Source organism: Tubulanus polymorphus, chromosome 1, assembly GCF_964204645.1.
Source record: "Tubulanus polymorphus chromosome 1, tnTubPoly1.2, whole genome shotgun sequence".
Taxonomy (NCBI): Eukaryota; Metazoa; Nemertea; class Palaeonemertea; order Tubulaniformes; family Tubulanidae; genus Tubulanus; species Tubulanus polymorphus.
The window spans coordinates 14,328,432-14,348,470 of NC_134025.1; the positions used below are offsets into that span (position 1 = coordinate 14,328,432).

The following is a 20,039-nucleotide window of genomic DNA, read 5'->3' on the forward strand; positions in this document are numbered from 1 at the left end:
GAATTTTGAGACTGTTTAACTAGCTTACTGGATTTTTGGCTCTATGTCAACGGTCTGGCCGATCGATTATCATTCGTATGCTTGATACACTACGCTCAAAGCTATTTTTAGCATACTCAAACGCAATTTCAGTAGTCTGTAATTTCACTACTACTGGGCGTAATTTCACTGTGCGAAATTAACGGATTAAGCAAAAATATATTTTTATAATTGGTTTTTTTTTATGGTGCGCAGGTTTCATATTTTTGGTTTACCTTTGACAGCGGTATGAGGTTGGCATTGAGCCAATTCATGTAAAATCACAATAGGTTTTTATGTGAGCATTTTTTTCATTGGTTCTCGGGTTAAACGTATGATCGATGTGATTGAAGACATGGCGAACCTCCACCAATGACATGGTCAATTCGACGAAAAACTGGTTTTGGCGGGAAAATTCTTAGCTCTCGTGTATAAAATTGCAATGACCTCGATTGGGGGCGTTTTCTCTATGAGCGAATATGATTGGCTGTTTTTGGGGTATACAGGGAATTCCAGTACTGAAAAATGATCTAAGACGATGTGAAAAATCTAAATTTTCTGGGGGAGGGCCTCCAGAACGAGATAACTTCGAGCCTTCGGCACACGTAGCTGGCAGCTAGAGCTGCCAGAAACCCCACATGGCCAGAAACTCCACAGAAACTCCACACTACGGCGTTCGTTATTTCTAATTTATTACGATATTTAATATTTTCCGCCTTTATAACTCTTTGCCTGCCAGGCCTATTTTTCAGGAAATGTTGCACGTTGCCAGGATTTCCGTGTTTTTCAGAAATTCTTAAAACAAAAACTAAAAGCGATATCATCATCAAATTTGTTTTATTTTGTTCATCTGGTCTTGCTTTTTCATGTAAAATAAGCAGCATTTCTTCTAAAAGTGATAAAATCTGCAGCAATCCCTAATGCAGAGCGGTTATTTTGCATAAAATATGCCCATTAATGCGTGTTCAGACCCCATTTCCATAGATGACGTCACTAACACACTGCATTGAACGACTGATGATAGTTTGTTTTAGTAGTAAAGGCATTAAACTAACTGATGTTGTGCAATGAATTCGCCATCTATCATTAAAGTTAAGAAACAAGTCAACCGTACCAGTACGGTTTTGGCAGGCAAGTGATGGGAGATATCGATCGTACCAGTACGTTTTTGGCAGGCAATGAGTTAAATGGCCTGTGATCATCCCTGCAAAGAATTGCAAAAACAGCCAATATCAAAATGTGTGTCATGCTTCTCAGAGCCCTTAGAGTTTTCTGGTCGTATTTAAACCAAAACTAACAGCCACGCAAGTGAAATTCAAAATGAATACATGTATATACGTTCTTCTAGATACTGGAAAGGTAAACAACTTTGTTTGTGGCAAATTATTTGTGTGTGATGTAGGTTCAAAACTTCTTAGGACAGGTGAACTGGCTAGTGTAATCATTGGTTCTTGGGGAAACAATGGTTTGATATACTTCCAGCAAGCTCTCCTGATGTCTCTTTGCACTGTCCATCTACTTCCCTGTATTTTGCGCTATGCTCTGGGTGTCAAGATTTCTTCATTTTAGGGTGGAGATCGCCACGTTGTTTGATACGTCGGCAAATAGCTTGGTCTCTCCATGGTTGCTGTCCCTTTCCTGGCATTTTTGTGTGGAATGTTTGAGGCGAGGATGTGAATATCCCGCCATTGGCGGCAATCCACCGTTTTGTTGCCAAATTTTGTTGTCATCCCAATTCGCGCAAATCATTTATCAAATTCGGGGTGGGGGGGGGGGGTTCGACCTCCGCCCGCCAAGATCGTGGAGAATCCACTGCAGTAAGCAAGTGCTCACTAGCCGAAACCGGATGTAGCAGCGACCAAGATTTTTTCTTGTTTTATGTGCGATTGTTAGTATCTAAACTAACCAAGCTGAAGTGGGAGAAGTTAAAACAACTGGCGAGTGATAGACAAGGGTGGAGGCCTATATGTGAGGGGAGAGTCGCAATGTACCAAGTACGGGACACCTTGTCCATGGGGCAATTGATTGGTTGATAGTTTATATCCACACGCGTTGAATGTGCTGTATTGTGTATACATTGAATGACGCGCGCCTGTTGTAGACTGCTGTGTATCGATAATTGGCTGACTACGGCAGAGCGCTTATATACATTACTGTACAATAAAGACACGCTGTTTTCTTTCTCTTTTGATTTTTTAAATTAGTTAAATTTGAAACATTTCCAAACTATTTTATCACCATCCTTGATTCTAATAGTTATACAGGGTGTTCCGTTAATTACTATACATAAAGAACTGCCAATAATACATTTCACCACAAAAAATTACTTGACTAAAATCCAATTAGTTTACAAAATATGCTAGATGGGAGAACCACCGCTTGAGATAAATCAGCCAAATCTTCAGGAGAGATGGACTACAATAATACTTTTCACCACAAAAAATTACTAAACTAAAATCCAATTAGTTTACAAAATATGCTAGATGGGAGAACCTTTCAATTTCATCACATGATTCAGTCTATTGTTGAAATTTCTCAGTACATTGACAATCATCTGTGTTATTGCAGATGTTTCTCTTTAGATCATCAATAGTTTCTGGTTTGTTTTGTTACACTGTCCTTCAGCTAGCTCCACCAGTAAAAGTCCAGTGGATTTGGGTCAGGTGAGTATGGGTGCCCAGTTGTTGACAGTTTGCAGCGTTTGCTGAGATCATTGTACATCGCCTCAATCGCATGTGTCACATCAGAGCGCTCCTTAGTTAGGGAGTGCTCCTTAATTCAGTTTTCGGTAGTAGTTAGCACAACTGTGGAATCAGAGAAACCAGATCAAGCAGGTCAAAAATGATGATTTGTCACGGGCAACAAAATATTGATTTGTCGCAGTCGACAAAACCAAAATATTGATTTGTTGCGGTCAATTTCTCGCATGATGTACTTAGGTTACTAGTTTGCATATGATTTGTTTTTTTAGGTGTTAAGCTACCATCGTGAGTTTTATCGCCCTGAAAATTTATGTCTTGTAATCACTGGGCAAGTTGAACCAAATCAAGTGTTTACAGCTCTGCAACCATTCGAAGAAAAAGTTTGTAAAAAGGTGTCGGCTTGGCTAGAATTGATATATTTAAAATTTTTGAGAGAAGATAGAATACAATTTGGAAAATATAACTTAAGTTTTGCTTTTAAATGCATGATAAAGTATTTGTACTTTGTTTTAATAAACTGAAAATTGTATATTTTGACACCTTGACAACTATTGTCATAAATCATTTTTTACAACTATTGACATAAATCTTTAATGTTTATTTTTTCAATTTAGGCAAAGTTGCCACCTCATGTGCGACCGTGGCAAATGCCAGTGCCCCCATTACCGAATTCAGTGGTGAAACGAATTTTGTATCCATCTGACGATGAAGAATCTGGCATGGTCTATGAAGCATGGCGCGGTCCATTAGCTCGTGATCAATTTACAATGACTGCCTGTATGGTGCTGATGGAATATCTCACTGATACTGCTGTTGCTCCCCTGCAAAAGGAATTTGTCGAAATTGATGATCCATTGTGTACCTTGGTAGGCATTTTCCTTTAAAAGAACTTTTAAAACGTCATTCTTTCCATTTATCTTAGTAACAATGATTAAATTACTTTTTAGGTGAGATATTCAATCATCGAGAATTCTGAGTCGACTATATACATTTTCTTTGAGAATGTACCGAAAGACAGTATTGGCGAAATTCATGCAAAGTAATGATGCTGCTACCTTATCATAAAAATGATTATTATATTCCATTATCATTTCACTTGATAACTACTAATGAATCTGTTTCTGATTGTAGGCTTATAAAACTTCTTGAGGGACTTGTCAAAAGGAAAGAGTCATTTGACATGAAAAGAATGCAAAGTGTTATCCATCGCAGAATACTTGATTCTTTAGATAGTGTAAGTGTTTAATGAATATCTTCATTCACCGGGGAAATATGGAACCAAAGAACATACCAATGCCGGAGAAGTGGCATGTTGATGTCCAAACAATTACTCGTTGGGTAAACCCATCTTTTGCAGGAACCTAGATCAAGTTCTTCATAGTTCGGATTACTTAGTTGCTTTAACACGTGTACTTAGTTAAATCTCTTGTTGCCGGATTAATTTTCAACAAGGTGCCATAGAAACTGGCATATAAAACTATGTGGCGTATAAGTTGAGGTCCATTTTGAGGCCTAAAAATTCATGATTTTAACATATCCAGCTTGTAGTTTATATTATAGATTTGTGAGATCGGGTTTGAGCGATGTATATCTGGTGCTAGCAAAATTTGCAAGATCGGTAACAAGAGGGTTAATGGCAATGTGCTGTATGTTGGTCTTGCTTGAAAATAAGATATATATTTATTGAAACTTATACCGTATTTTCCGACTATTAAGCCGACTCCGCCAATAAGCCAAGGGCATTTTTTTTAGCCTAAAGTACATGGATTTCTTAATGCATCGCCCAATAAGCCGGGGCCCTTCATCAGGAGATTAGTTTGTCTTACAATACGCATCTGCCGATGTGTGAGAGTGCTGTGTATACTATCATCGCCGAGTCACTGCTATATGTAGACTCGCTCATGTGATAGAGCCTTAAATTGTAACCTACATTCGCAAACTTGCGGCTGACTGCGCGTATATACAAATGTACTAGCGCTGCAGTATTAGATTGCCGCTGTGAGGATTAGTGAAACAAAGTAACAAAATAGTTCTGAATAGATTATTGGTAGTAGATAATGACCTCAAATAAATATGGAACACTCTTTATTGATTTTGATGATCTTCAGGAGCATTCGAGTGACATAGTTTTGGGAAGTAATTATTTAGGTCCGATCGTATCCATCCAATAAGCCGATCATGATATTTTGGGGTAAAAATCTGACGCTAGAAAATCAGCTGATAAGCCGGAAATTACAGTATATAGAAATTTATGTAGGATTCTCAGAACATTAATTTTATTTTGAATATATATATATTCTATTCTGTAGTTTGAGACACAGCCCCATGAAACATTTGCATTTCTTTGTATTGGAGATTTCCTGTATGGTGACACAGTTGCCGACGTAAGTCTGTGAAGTTTTCATTTTCACCAGAATTTGTTAGTCTTTTCACGAATTTCTGATTTTATTGATTGGTTTGTAAACTTTCCAATTTCCAATTTAGTTCAAAGAAAGATTCCAACAAATTGAAGCTTTCAAAAAGCTAGCAACTAAGGACCGAGATTACTGGATAAATTTGATACAGAAATTCATGCTGGATAGTTCATTCGTCAGTGTAAGTAATTTTGATTTGAATTGATTCCTTTGAGATTTCTGTCAAAAACAATATTTTTGATGGGTGGATTTTTCCAATGACTTATATTTATGATGTTTCTAGGGAGATTCCTCATTAACGGCATCACCTAGGCATCGCAACAACCAATCGGAGCTATGTGCACTTCATACGGGAATCCTGTTCAGTAACACATTTACCTTGCCAAAATTGTATTCTACATCTACATTCTATGAATAGATATATTAATTTGAAAATATTTGGTATTCTTAAATTCAATTTCGGTGCACCAGTGGGTTGGTGAATTAAACGTGCATATGAACATGCCGCTATGATATGGAAATGCGATGTACCCAAAAGACGTAAATTTTGGCCTGGATTCAGAGTCCTGTAGCTTCCTAATGGTTGGCACTTTTCATTGCAATTTGTGATGGGTATTCTATGAAAAGGGATCTTCAATGCCTAAGACAGGTATTTTCAAACAACCAATTATCACACAATTGGCAGCGATTTAGTGTCATCAGCACCCTTTCGTAGGTGGAAAAAGATTTTTAGCCCACTTGGAACTATATCATCTGCTCAAAGGCCCACAATTCCACAATTCATTCTGTGCATCCCATTGGACCCCTATATCATCTGCTCAAAGGCCCACAATTCCACAATTCATTCTGTGCATCCCATTGGACCCACATCTGATTAGTCCAACGTCTCGTCCGTGGATCTCTTGTTGAAATTTGTGGTGGGTATCCTATGGAAAGGGATCTTCAATAGCTGAGACAGCTATTTTTGATCAACCAATTATCACGCAATTAGCGGCCACCTTGGTGTCATCAGTACTCATTCCTAGATGGAAAAAAGTTTTTCCACATTATGTTGATACCTTGTAAAGCATATCATGTTACCACAATCAATTGGAAAGTTGTAGGTCATAACATGTTCTATGATTGTGGTGAGTTTCAAGGTCATTGATTTTTGTATATGGCCACCAGGGGGCGTTGAGTAATACAATAACTTAATATTTCGATATTATATTCGTACCCATGCATATTTTGTTACCACAATCAAGTTGCTCATGATAAGGTCTATGATTGTGGTGAGTTTTCTAGGTCATGATTTATTCTATATGGTCACCAGGGGGTGTTGAATAGTAGAATAACTTAGTATTCCCATATTATAATGGTACCGAGGCATATATTGTTATCACAACCAATTGCAAAATTGTATGGTTACCAGGGGGTTTTGAATATTGAAATTGTTTGATCATTGAGCATTTGAAACCACTTTCCAAGTGGGCATGGTGTCCCTGGACCCATAGTTTGAAGAAAATGACAGCATGTTTGAACTAATAGTCTTCACATTTGATTATTGTTTCCACAGTCATCGGATAAATCTCTTCACATGGAATTCGCGATCATCAAATTCTTGGTTCTCGGCACCAGGGGAGTTGAATATTGAATAATATACAATTTGTCTACTTATGAATGAAGAAATCCCACACTTCGAATTTAAAATTATATGATCAAATTTGTTATTATGAAACCACAACATTTCGGCTATTGACTAACAGCCATCATCAGGTGGAATGACCAGAAAAACAAGTAACAAAGCATATAAACTCACAGGATCTAAAATAGAAGCAGTGTGTCAAAACTATAGATAAACAGACCACGCAATAAAAACATCAAGGGGTACCATAGAAACCACAGCAATTCTAAACAGTTCGGAGTAAAAACAAATTATGTAACTAAGTGCAGTGGACTGAAGAGGGTGGAGATAACACAGTGACACGTAGTGATATTAACCCAAATCTAATAAAGAGTTGATGTGTCTGGATAATAATTGGTTATCTGGAGAAAAACCAGTATTTAAATTAGTAGATAAATTGGATTTCGAAAGTTTATATATTAGGGCTGATTCCACTATGTGTCTCTTATGAATATCTGTACTAGGATAAATAAGTTTTTCGAAATTGTCTACTTATATTGGTACCCATGCATATTTTGTAACTACAATCAATTGCAAATTTCTAGCTCATGGCATGTTCTATAATTGTGGTGCGTTTCAAGGTTATTGGTTTCAGTATCAGGCATCTCAATCTTCCAGCTTTAATCGGAATTCCGACTTTTGAGAAATTTTTAATGGTCTCTGAGATGGATAAAGATTTGATGTTAAAATAAAGGGGGGTAGGGGGTTATGATCGGTTATGACACTTGTGGTGAGTTCCGTAATAATCGACTTGCCATGGTTAGCCTAAGTGTACATCTAGAAATTGATACTGTACTGCATACTGCTATTGTAGGCGGCCACATGCTGACACGATATGAGTAGGAAAATAGTTGAACGATGTGGTTTAAACGAAAGCATTCATATACGCGCCGCATGTGAGCAGTGTCTTTACATTACTGCGTGCACGTGGTCTATTGATCATCAGACTGACGCGCGCGTGATGATTACATATTGTCACTATTCAATTAATCAATGCCAACGGATCCAAAATGGCGACTGCTCGTAAATGTATTTTGTTATATTCGAACAAAACTAATTATAACTACTGAAAAAACTTTCTGCTGAGAAAATAGCTGCTCCTTCAAGGATTCGAACCCGCTTTCAATTGTTTGAAGATTTCAGCCACCAATCAGAATCTTCGATACATTTGTCATAAATCAAACATGGCTTCTACATCAAACTGATATTATTTGGTTGCTAGATTCCGGTCCTGAGAATTTCCCAGATGCCCGGAAATTGCCTAAAATAAAAAAATTTCTTCGGTGCGAAGCGTGGCTTCACGCCTTAGGCGCTTGCGAGGACAGAATGAGGTCAAATTGATTTCCGATTGCTTTAGTAACAACTGTTGGGATCCCTGCAGTATAAGGTCACCATAGGGGCGTTGAATAGTAGAATAACTTAGTATTTCCATATTGTATTGGTACCTATGTATATTTTGTAACCACAATTGATTTCATCGTTGTAGCTCTTGACATGGTCTATGATTGTGGTGAGTTTCATTGGTTTCAATATATGGTCCCCAGGGGGCGTTAAAATGTTGAGCATTTGAAACCACTTCCCAAGTGGGCATGGTGTCCCTGGACCCCTAGTTAAAATAACTGCTGTGCATTCGTACGTATAGATGTGGCTATATTGTTGGTTTACCTTTGTCAGCAGTATGAGGTTGGCATTGAGCCAATTCATGTAAAATCGCGGTACGTTTTTTTATGTGAGCATTTTTTCATTGGTTCTCGGGTTAAACAGCGTATAATCAGTGCGATTGAAGACATGACAAAAATTTGTCGATGACATGGTCAACTTCGTTTAATTCGACGAAAAACTGTTTTTGGCGGGAAAATTCTAAGCTCTTGCGCATAAAATTCCAATGACCTCGATTGGGGGGGGGGGCGTCGTCTCTACGAGCAATTGTGATTGGCTGTTTTTGGGAAATACGGGGAATTCCGGTGCTACTAAAATAATTATGGGAAAGCCATTAATGGCAAACGTTTCATTGGACTAGGTGCCGTATGTGTGCGAATTTTAAATGCTCATTGCTGGTGAGAATATAATTATTTCACATATCGCCATCGGTATTGTTTCATTTTAATACCCTGTGATTGTGTTGATTGAGATTGAAGTGAAGTGAAAGTTCACTACACAAGGCCTCCACGTGTGCAGGAGTGCTAAAAATTAGAATGTTGCACACAAACACACATTCATACAGACTACTATATGTTGATGCTGTAACGCTGCTTGGCGCATGCACGTTTGGTATGATAACAGGCTCATCGTAGCAGAAGATGAGCGCTGTGTTTTCTGTTTGATCGAATTTGTAATAAATTTCTTGTGATCTGAAAATACTAAGCAGCAAACTATAGGTATAGGTCGAGGTCTGAATATTGTAGTGGTAAATTCCAGGATCTAATACTACGCCCCGGTGTTTTAGCTTCCGCGGCCATACATTGGAAGAGGTTTCGTTTCCAAGACTCAATATTCAGCCACCCTCTGATATGTGACATCGTATCAATTTATTTGAATATTTTTTCAAAATACTTTTTTGAAAATATAAAATAGTTTCCCTGCCACGCCTACCAGTATCCTACGAAATTTTGGACGTAGACCATAAACAAATGTTTATCTTTGGTCTTATTTGACTACAAAATAATTCTTAAAGAAAGATAAAATACAATATAAACTTCTAGAACTTTGAAGTCACGAATCAAAAAGATTTTTCAAGCAATGCCCTTACTCCAAACCTCTAGCTTTCAAGGTAAACCACACTTTGCCTATGGGCAATTTATTTTGTATAGAAATGTCCTGCTATAATAGATTTCACTGAAAATGGTCTTTATCTTAACCAATCAAAAGTTTCTAAGTCAAGTTGCTTGAATCATTTTATCAATATTGTACGAACTCATATAAGTCTAATACCTTCAGTTAATATCATATCTATTATGCAATATTCGTGACCGCAATACTTTTGAAGAGATTTTCCATAGTCTCATTAAGTGATTGGGGTTTTCTGTTTCTCCACAAGAAAACCCTAGTATTGAAATTCTTGTGATTATTATGGACTTTCGCTTAAGCGAAGTCCATTTTGCTATCACATATAAAACTTTCTTCCTTTGGTACAAAATTACTTTTGAACGAAGCTTATTTTCTCTTTGGAACTTTCAAAACGTTCAATGCAGTAATAAAATCTCTCAACCCCATCAAATTTCATCGGAACTACCATGTATATTTATGATGAATCATCAGTTGTGAGTGATACAACATGTATGTATAGTGCTTCACGGAGATTATGTCGATAGAATGACACATTCATGTTAGAATGAATGTTGAAACGAAATCAAGTTATATTTTTAGGTTGAACGAAAAAATTTTTGTCCTAAGAAATGTTTGTGCAAATGAAAACATTTCTGTTTAATTGTTCGAACGAGAAAATTTTTCGTTCTGACAAAAAAATTTGTTGAGCGAAATAATTTTGTTTTAATGAAAAGATGTTCAAAGGAAAAAGGGATATTATCATCTGGGGTTCCATAGTAACTAAAGTCATCAGGAATTATTAACTTGCCAGTTTTATTAGTCCACTTGGGACTTTAGTCTTTAGTGCCCAAAAATGTCAAGCTTGCCCCGAATTCTGAGTCCTGTAGCTTCCTACTGGTTTGCCATTTCTCATTGCAATTTGTGCTGGGTTTTTTTTGCAAAGGGAAGTTTTGTACCTTGGCGGCCATCTTGGTGTCATCAATACTCATTCATAGGTGGGAAAAAGGTTTTCCTCATTATATTGATGCCTAAGCATAATTTGTTACCACAATCCATTAGAAAGTTGGAGCCCATAATGTGTTCTATGATTTTGGTGAGTTTCAAGATCATTGGTTTTTGTATATACAATAACTTTGTATTTCTACATTATATTCGTACCTATGCATATTTTGTTACCACAATCAATTGCAAAGTTGTAGCTCATGACATCATCTATGATTGTGGTGAGTTTTTGGACATAAGTTATTCTAAGTGGTCACCAGGGGTTGAATAGTTTAGTAGAATAACTTAGTATTTCCTTATTAGATTGGTACCTATGCATATTTTGTTACCATGATCAATTGCAAAGTTGTAGTTCATGACATGTTCTATGATTGTAGTGAGTTTCAAGGTCATTGGGTTTTGCATATGGTCACCAGGGGGCGTTGAATAGTAGTATTACTTGGCAATTCCATATTGAATTGGTAACGAGGCATATTTTGTTATCACAATCAATTAGAAAATCATAGCTGCTGACATATTCTACAATTTGGTGAGTTTCAAGGTCATTGGTTTTTTATATGGTCACTAGGCGGTGTTGCATATTGAAATTGTTAGATTGTTGAGCATTAGAAACCACTTTCCAAGTGGGCATTGTGTCCCCTTTTTAGTGATGAAAGAACTCAAATGAAACCTCTGGTTAATAAAGCTGCCTGCTCAGACGAATTCTAACAGCTTTTGAAAAAAAATCTTCATTTTAGCCTATGGAGGCCTACGTATGCGCAGAGGCTTTGTAGGCCTTTGTATTCACATGGGCCTAGCAACTGGACCGAGGACAGAGTTAGGTCTCGTGGTGTATTCGATTTATAAAGTAAATTTCATTTTCGGTCAAACAAATAAATCTTTTGTACTACGTGTCTTAGTTCGATCCAGTCTGTAAATAAACACAAAAATTATATTGTGTTTGTTTGAAACAGTAAAGCACGTAGGCCTAAAGGTCACGTACAACTCAATAAACATTTCAAACGGCCTTGAAACGATCTCCTATCACCTGCGTTATCAGAACACTGAATCCGAATATCACACGTGAGTCCAGCTTATCCAGTGGATTTGGAAATGATTGGTATGCACTGTACGAAAAATAGAATATTGATACATGGTTGAAGCCCGCGGCCAAATTACTGTTGTAATAAATTCATATATTTTGATACCGCATCAAAACTACAGCTTTTTCCGCTGCATCTGTTCTTCGTGTTCAGTTTAGGCCTACGACTCGCTGGTACTTAAATGATATATCGTAGTGAATATCAGGTAAATTTGGTAAAGGAAAATAGAATATTGTAAAACTAACTGTTTGAAGCCCGCATGCAAATCACTGATTGTAATAAATCAGAACTTTTAAAACATACAATGCAGTAATAAAAGCTCTAACCCTATTGAATTTCATCGGAGTCCGTTGCTTATTTATCAATTTAGTTATTTTTTTGTTGTTGGAACTACATTTCATTTCGAAGGAACACGTGTGTTTTTATGTATATTCATGCTTCACACACGTGCTATGTGATGTATTGATTTGTGCATGTATATGAAAAGCGCGTCTCGTGTGTGGCCTAGTTAAAGTTTTCCTGGAAACTGTAAATGATACAACCGCCAGGGTTCGTCGCAGCTGGCTGTGAAAAGCAGTGAATTTTATAGAAGGGCAGTAAAATTGGGAACTTGGAAATTCTTCAATTTACGAAAATAAATTGTCTATCATACTTCTTACACAGTGTATAGAAATCGTCATCCCGCCTTGAACGTGGAGAGAGTCTATTTGAGTCAGTGGGGAAAACCCCATTATGAGAATGCCGGCTTGCTAGCGTATCTATTTAACACCCGTATTGCTCAGGTTATTTTTACTACCAATGGGTGGCGCTGTATGTAAATTTCATATCAAACAACGACTTTCAGCTATTAGCGGTACTTAAGACTACTTGAAAACATCATAGTCAATTACGGTAGTAGTGAAAATAAAAAGATACAGTTCAGTGTTCAGTTAGGGACATGATTCCAAGCACCATAGCACCCATACTAGAGATATTTTATTCAGACTAGGACTATTAGTTAAACACTGATCTGCATTTCCATTAATTAATGATCTGTTGAAATAATTAGTAATTCAGTCATTCAGTGTTCGAGATAAAATGCCAGCAAAATAAGAACCTAACAAACCAGGGCTGACAACAAATTGCTCAAAAGATAAATTTTCGAAACAACACAATCCAATCATGTTTGGTATCAAATAACTCTTGGCGTGGACCTTGGTATATTAACTGACCAATGCATGACCAGTACTGCCCATATAGTAAATTATTTGTTTTGCAATTAAGTTGATGGTGTAAAATAACTAGATATGATGGGCGTCGAGTGAATAGATATGGTGCGGGCTATGATCTAACAGAAATTTAACTGACCAATTTTTGACCAATACTGACCTTAAACTAATTCGTCTATTCTATAAGCAACACAGTCGTGTTTGGTGTTGAATAATTAGATATGGTGTCGGCTTTCTTCTAACGACTATTCAACTGACCAATTCTTGACCAATCCTGACCATGTAGCTTATTTATCTGTTTCCGAAACAACTAAGTCGTGTCTGTTATCAAATATTTTCATTTGGCCTGAACGTAAATATAACAACTCTTTTTCCTGTACAATCTACACCAGTACTGTCTAATTACCGGTTAAATTTATAAATTTTATAAATGACATGGGGTATTGCCTAAATCCTTCATTAGTACTGCTAGCTCTTACATTTAAATTTGTCGCTTGAAAAGTCTTGTCCAATTTTTAGCCCACTTGGGACTTTAGTCCCAGCGGGCTATTGCGTTCACTTTTCGTCCGTCGTCCGTCCGTCCGTAGACGGAATCCAGTTATTTTGGGAAGTTTTGAAGATGCTTCAAGGTAACGTCTTGATATTTGGGTTACACATGTATCTACCCTAGACCCATCTTCAGCCCAAAAACTGGCCCTGTCAGCATCAAGATGGCCGACTGGCAGCCATTGTTGTTCGCCAAAATCAGCACTTTTTACACATTTCTGAACTTTTTGAGGGAAATTTTGAAGACGCTTTGATCAATTAGCTTGATCTTTCGGATATATGTGAATCCCCCCAGGGCCCATCAGCATAACAAAAATTAGGTCGATCAGACTCAAGATGGCCGTCCTATGACCTTTTCAGTGCCCAAAAATGTTAATTTTGGCCCGAATCCTGAGTCCTGTAGCTTCCTACTGGTTTACCATTTCTCATTGCAATTTGTGATGGGTATTCTTTGGAAAGGGATGTTTAATACCTAAGACAGGTATTTTTCATCAGCCAATTATGATGCAATTGGCGGCCATCAAATTTCAAAATTTCAAAAGTGGGAAAAAGTTTTTCCACATTATATTGATACCTAAGCGTATTTTGTTACCACAATCATCTAGAAAGTTGTAGCTCATAACGTGTTCTATGATTGTGGTGAGTTTCAAGGTCATTGGATTTTGTATATGGCCACCAGGGGGCGTTGAATAATGCAATATCTTAGCATTTCTTTATTATATTCGTACCTATGCATATTTTGTAACCACAATCAATTGGAAAGTTGTAGCTCATGACATCATCTATGATTGTTGCGAGTTTTAAGGACATAAGTTTTTCTATATGGTCACCAGGTTGCGTTGAATAGTAGAATAACTTAGTATTTCCTTATTATATTGGTACCTAGGCATATTTTGTTACCATGATCAATTGCAAAGTTGTAGTTCATGACATGTTCTATGATTGTGGTGAGTTTCAAGGTCATTGGGTTTTGAATATGGTCACCAGGGGGTGTTGAATATTGAAAATGTTAGATTGTTGAGCATTTGGAACCACTTCCCAAGTGGGCATGGTGTCCCTGGACCCCTAGTTTATTGTAGGTAGTGAGCTAACTTTGATGAAATTTCCCACTAAATGCAAAAGATTTCCATGTGAGGTTTTGGTTTTGAATGAACAACGTTTCGATTTGTAATTGTAACGTGCGCATTTGAGACTGTAACGTGCACATTTCAGCGTGAACGTGTGTATCGGTACCAACATGCGAAACTCATTGTTTGTAGTTTCAAGGTCATTGCTTTTTGTGTATGGTCACCAAGGGCGTTGAATATTCAAATTGTTAGATTGAGCATTTGAAACCACTTTCCAAGTGGGCATGGTGTCCCTGGACCCCTAGTTACCAGTATATATGGAACATATCCATATATCGTGTTCAATTTTATATGATCTGACTTTTGAGATGTCATTCAATCAATGCATTCATATGCGGTCTACGCTTTAAAAGAACCACCCCGGCTAGCTCCTTATTATCTCCTTGGCGATACCTTTGGCGGACGATCCCACACGTTTCTTGCTCCAGCCCTAGAATGCTCAATATTCGTCATGAACCCCGATTTGAATTAAAATTCAGAAGACTCCTAAAAACACACCTGTTTACTTGATTACACTAAAGCGCCTTTGAACATTAATTTGCAAGAATCAGTGAAATTGACGCTTCATAAGTTGTATTCATCATTCGAACCCACGAATCTCGTATCCTATGAATATATAGAATATGAAGAAAATGAATATATAGGCTCTGTTGCTTTCATATTATTTGATATGAGGCTACGTGTCATCTTCAATTGAAATCATGTGATTTCAATTTAAGGTGACACGTGGCCTCATCGTTACGGTATGTTTCTTCAAAGGCTGGGTGAGAATATATTCTTATGTTTTTGTTTCTCTGAATGTTGCTATTTAAGAGTTCAATCATTTCAGTCTACCAAACAAAGGATTTTTCTGTATGTTTCATGACATGTTTTTTCTATAACCCTAGGACTGCATTTTAGGCATCTTTCGCGGATGATCGAAAGCTGCTTTCCCTTTCTAGTAATTTGATGATCTGTCGAAATTTAGATTTTAAAAGGAATCAGGCACTGTATGAACAGTATGAACTCAACTTTAAGGGACACTCCCTTAAAAGGCGCCGAAGTGAAATCATGTGCCTACTTGAACTACGTCACTAAAGTAATGGCTCGGAAATGATGTCTATAGAAATGAATAGGAATTAAGCTACAAGACAATTCAACTTAATTTTATACCTATTTGGCATTCGAATTGAGACAAAATGCCTCTTGATTTTGAAAGTCTTCATATTAAAGATTATAATTAGCTGTTGAACGGACCATATCCGTTCAAACTAGGCACAAAAATAGGATTTGAATAGCAATCCATGGCATTTTCTAGTAGACAGCAAGGAACAGGGATGTTTAAATCATCGTTTTGTATTATCATTTAGTGATAGTAAGTAAGATCATGGTTAGATCTATGACTTATGAACTGATAAACTTAGACAGAATTAGCTGTAAGAACAATTTCAATTCTTTTCTTGAAATATACCTCGTATTGGTAGCGGCTTTGGTCACAAAATTAGAATATTCCCTCATCCATCCTATTTTAAAACTTAGAAATAATGTTCGTGAAAGATTTGTGATGTAATCTATCAAAACTCTTCTGCAGCGTGAAACTTAAATGGAAAAACATTATTCCTTTGAATATTTGTTGATGTAGAAATTTATTGAAAGTTTTTGTAGAGTTTTGAAGTGTTAGTTTTCAAACTACTTAGTCTTAAATGACTATGAATAATAGTAAATAGTAAACGAATATGAATCTATTTATTCTTTAGCGAGATCGAAATCTGTGATCGCTTATAAGACACTGTATAGTATGCTTGTGGTGCTGAAATATAGGTGAACTATGGAGCAGCAGTAACAGTGCTGAGAGCTTAGCATAGAGTACTTAAATAGCTTCATAGCAGCGGATTGAAATCTGCATCTTCAATTTGATCGATTTAGCCTATTCAAATTACTCATTGATTCTTTGAAATAGGTTTATGCAATAAACAAAAGATCCTTTTACCTCCCTGGCCTGTTTCAAAGCTGTAAAACAATCTGGCATTGAGATATAACAGAAAATACACGCACTTTCCTCAAAATTCAACGCATTTCTATAGACACTATTTCTTAGCTCTGCCTTTATGACGTTGCAGCGCGCACCTGCTGATTTAGCCGATGCTGAACAGTAAGCGATGTAAACAACGAAATGAGGTAAAAAATCTTGTTACAAAATCACAAATTGCGCGTTAACTAAAAATTTTGAAACAGAACGGTTGAAGATGAGTTTATAGATCAATAGAATACATCATATTTTGAAATTTAAAAAAAGTGTCAGTTACCCTTTAAATCGGTTATAACTGGAGCAATTTTCATAAAAGATATCTATGGAATCAGCGAAATGTAATTAAGAAGAATACTTTGTTTAAAATGTTATCGAAGACATTTGAAAAAAAGTTTTCTGAATTCGCCAACTGTGAAACTAGTGTCAACCAGATGTGCTCCCATTAAACAACCGACAGCGAGCCGACTCGATGTGAGATGTGGCCTACACTGAAAATCTCAACTGCTATACCACCAGTGCCTCTGAATGTCGGCTGTTAAAAAACTGAACAATTGCCATTTGGAAAGGGCCTAGTTAGAGAAAATGCTTGGTGTGTATGTCGTGTGACACAGGCTCCATATTTCATGTGGGTTTGGAATTTAACCTTGTTTATGACCAAACACACATGTTTTTGTGCTATTTTAGATTTAAAAAGAGCGCTCGATAGACCGCTTTCATGAGACCCTCAAATAACGTCAAGTTATTAATCTTTGATTTATATGAATAAATTTTGCTTCGAAATCTTTAGATTTCTCAGGTGGATTATTCAATAAATTCACAACAGTCCATTGTGGAATAGTTTAACGCCAATCGTTCTTTTAAAGATCTTTCTTTTTCGAAGAGAAACTTTCTTAAAAACTTTGATTATGGCGAATCTTTTATATGTCCGATAGTTAAACCTTCGGGTATTACACTAGAACACAATTTTTTAGATATATAACATACAGAAGGATATTACAATTTATACCCGAAGTAAGATATATGCAGTTGGATAGACTTTTTTTGTTACGAAAAAGTTATCTGATTCGTGTCAAATAGGAGTCTCGTATGCGACAGTAAAAATGGTACTTGATATAAGTGATCTTCATTGATATTGTCACTAATATATCAATAAAGAACTGACAATGAAAAAGGCGTTACAGGTGACTGACATCACACCAAATTTCAATTCCTACGAACACTTTTCATATAGGCTTAGTGAATTCTATACAAGAGTAAAAAAAACTTGAAATATTAACGAAACAGTTTTTTGACGGAAAAAATATCGTTCTCACATTCGAGAAGTTTAGATTGGTCAGTGGTGGTCAGTGATGGTCATGAATGTTCAATGGAGAATCCTTACTAGTTTGACACCATAACACAGTATATCATTCTCATATTCGAGAAATTTGAATTGGTCAGTGGTGGTCAGTGATGGTCAGTTGATGAATTTGCAATGATGATTCCTTAGTAGTATGAAATCAAACATTTCCGAAATTTGAAGTCAAGTGTTCAGACTCTGGGATATCTCAATTGGACAGTTTCTGACCATCATGGTGACACCATTGTAATCTATAGGCTAGCTCAAATGGAACATTTGGAACCGACGAAGTCATTTCCAGTGATGTCATCCAAAAATGCCCTTACTGGAAAAGGCGTCCTCTCAATTGAACGAAACCAAATCGGACAGGACTATTAGAATTTGGGAGGGCCATAGGCAGTGGTCTTTCTACGAAGCCCACACGGTATACTTTTAGCGTATTATTATGAAATCATTTTCTAAACCACCATGTACCACATGAAGTAATAAGCATCGTTGTAAGCACTTGAAACACCCATTAACCACTTGAAACTGTCAAATCAAACGTCATACCACATCCCCACAAAGAGGGGTAGTTCAGCAAACCGCAGTTTTCATTGGCCTCTCTAGACTACCCCACCGGTATGGGTAGCCGAGCAAACCGGAAAACTCATAATGTGCTACCATGTATATTTTTGATGAAGCGTGATGTAGTTGTGTGTAATGGAGATCGTATTATGTACATGTACATGTTTCCCAAACTACCGTAAAAATGTGAAAAACTTGTGAATTTAGGATACAAATTTCACGGTTTCACCACCACCACTACCACCACTACCACCACTACCACCGCTACCACCGCTACCACCGCTACTACCACTACTACCACTACTACTACTACTACTACTACTACTACTACTACTGGAAAGTTTTTCAGTGAAGAACTTGTGAAAAATTAATGAATTTTATGTAAATTCAGGAATGTCCATATTAAGAATTTTGTTTCTTGTTTTGTACTTGATTTGATTCTCATGGCATGGAGAACTCGATGCGGATCCAAGGAACGACAATGTAAAGACACCTGTGGTACATTGATCTTTGCATCTCGACGGTGCTTATGATATTTGGAATAGTAAATATCCTGTGGATCGGTAAAGTGTAATGATGAAGAAAATGGGTAATTGTTAAAATTAATGTTTTAAGACTGCGGCTGAATGTGAAGTTTTGTGGCAACAAATTTGTTTATTTATACTTGAATTGATTATCGAAGTGACGAGCAGCCTGCGGTGGATTTCTGGATGATGAATCTGAAAAACATAGCGCCTCATTGAATGGGGCTAAATTCTCGATGTTTACGGCCCGACAGTGCTTTTGTAACGTTGATTCATCAAAATACGCGCAGAATAATTGTAGATTGAAGTGAGCTAAAGGACATCATACTGATTGTATTGGCCTCAGCGGCAAGGTAACAAAGCCTATGTTCTTAGAGTAAAAATAGTGTGGAATAAAATAAAGAATATAGCTGCAAAGCAGTGATAAGGGTTTTCTGCCTTGCTGGATAAAATGTCGTACAAGGATGCGTGCACCAGTGTGCCATGTTCTGGGAAATAACATTGAGAATAACGAAGATACGGTGTTTTCACCATTCCCTAGTGGCAGTTGTATGAACTAATTATGTTGGTCAGCATACTATACATATGTATATCTACTCACACAAGGTTAATGGATTTCTATAATAGAATGACTGAATTACACAATTGATGCCAGAATCAGTTTTCAAAATTTACGCCCCCTGGTAAGAATAGGAACTATTTATGTGAGGGGTTCGTTGTATTTTATATCCAGGTACTGTGTATCAGTTTTCATAGAAATCCCTTTATCTGTTTAGTAGATATCAATGCAAATGCATTTCCAGCGAGTTGTAGGTAGCGCTCCTGGAGAACCATTTGAGTTACCTACTAAAACCGTACATCAATACAAGTGTCTTGTGAAGGGCTACTAACCATACTTTGCAACCACGATTCTATCTCCAACGGTTAAGGAGCTAGGAATAAAGATTGTTGTTTTCACAGTCCCTTGGTGGCAGTTGTATGAAATAATCATGCAGGTTGGCATATGAAACGGATGTCTATGTACTTATACCAAGGTTTGATTACCATAATAGACCAACCGCATTACATGTGAA

General features: G+C 36.9%; 1 protein-coding gene across 3 annotated transcripts in view; it reads left to right on the top strand.

The window, feature by feature from the left end:
- LOC141915405 (uncharacterized protein C05D11.1-like) overlaps positions 1-20,039 on the top strand; it is a 184,920-nt gene that overhangs the window by 72,180 nt on the left and 92,701 nt on the right. For 2 of the 3 annotated variants that reach the window (XM_074806919.1, XM_074806918.1), the window contains exons 5-10: positions 2,990-3,112; positions 3,335-3,586; positions 3,668-3,759; positions 3,852-3,954; positions 5,030-5,104; positions 5,205-5,315. In XM_074806919.1, coding sequence (XP_074663020.1) covers positions 2,990-3,112; positions 3,335-3,586; positions 3,668-3,759; positions 3,852-3,954; positions 5,030-5,104; positions 5,205-5,315 — 756 coding nt within the window. The remainder of the gene's footprint in view (positions 1-2,989; positions 3,113-3,334; positions 3,587-3,667; positions 3,760-3,851; positions 3,955-5,029; positions 5,105-5,204; positions 5,316-20,039) is intronic. The other variant, XM_074806920.1, reaches the window with a different exon arrangement.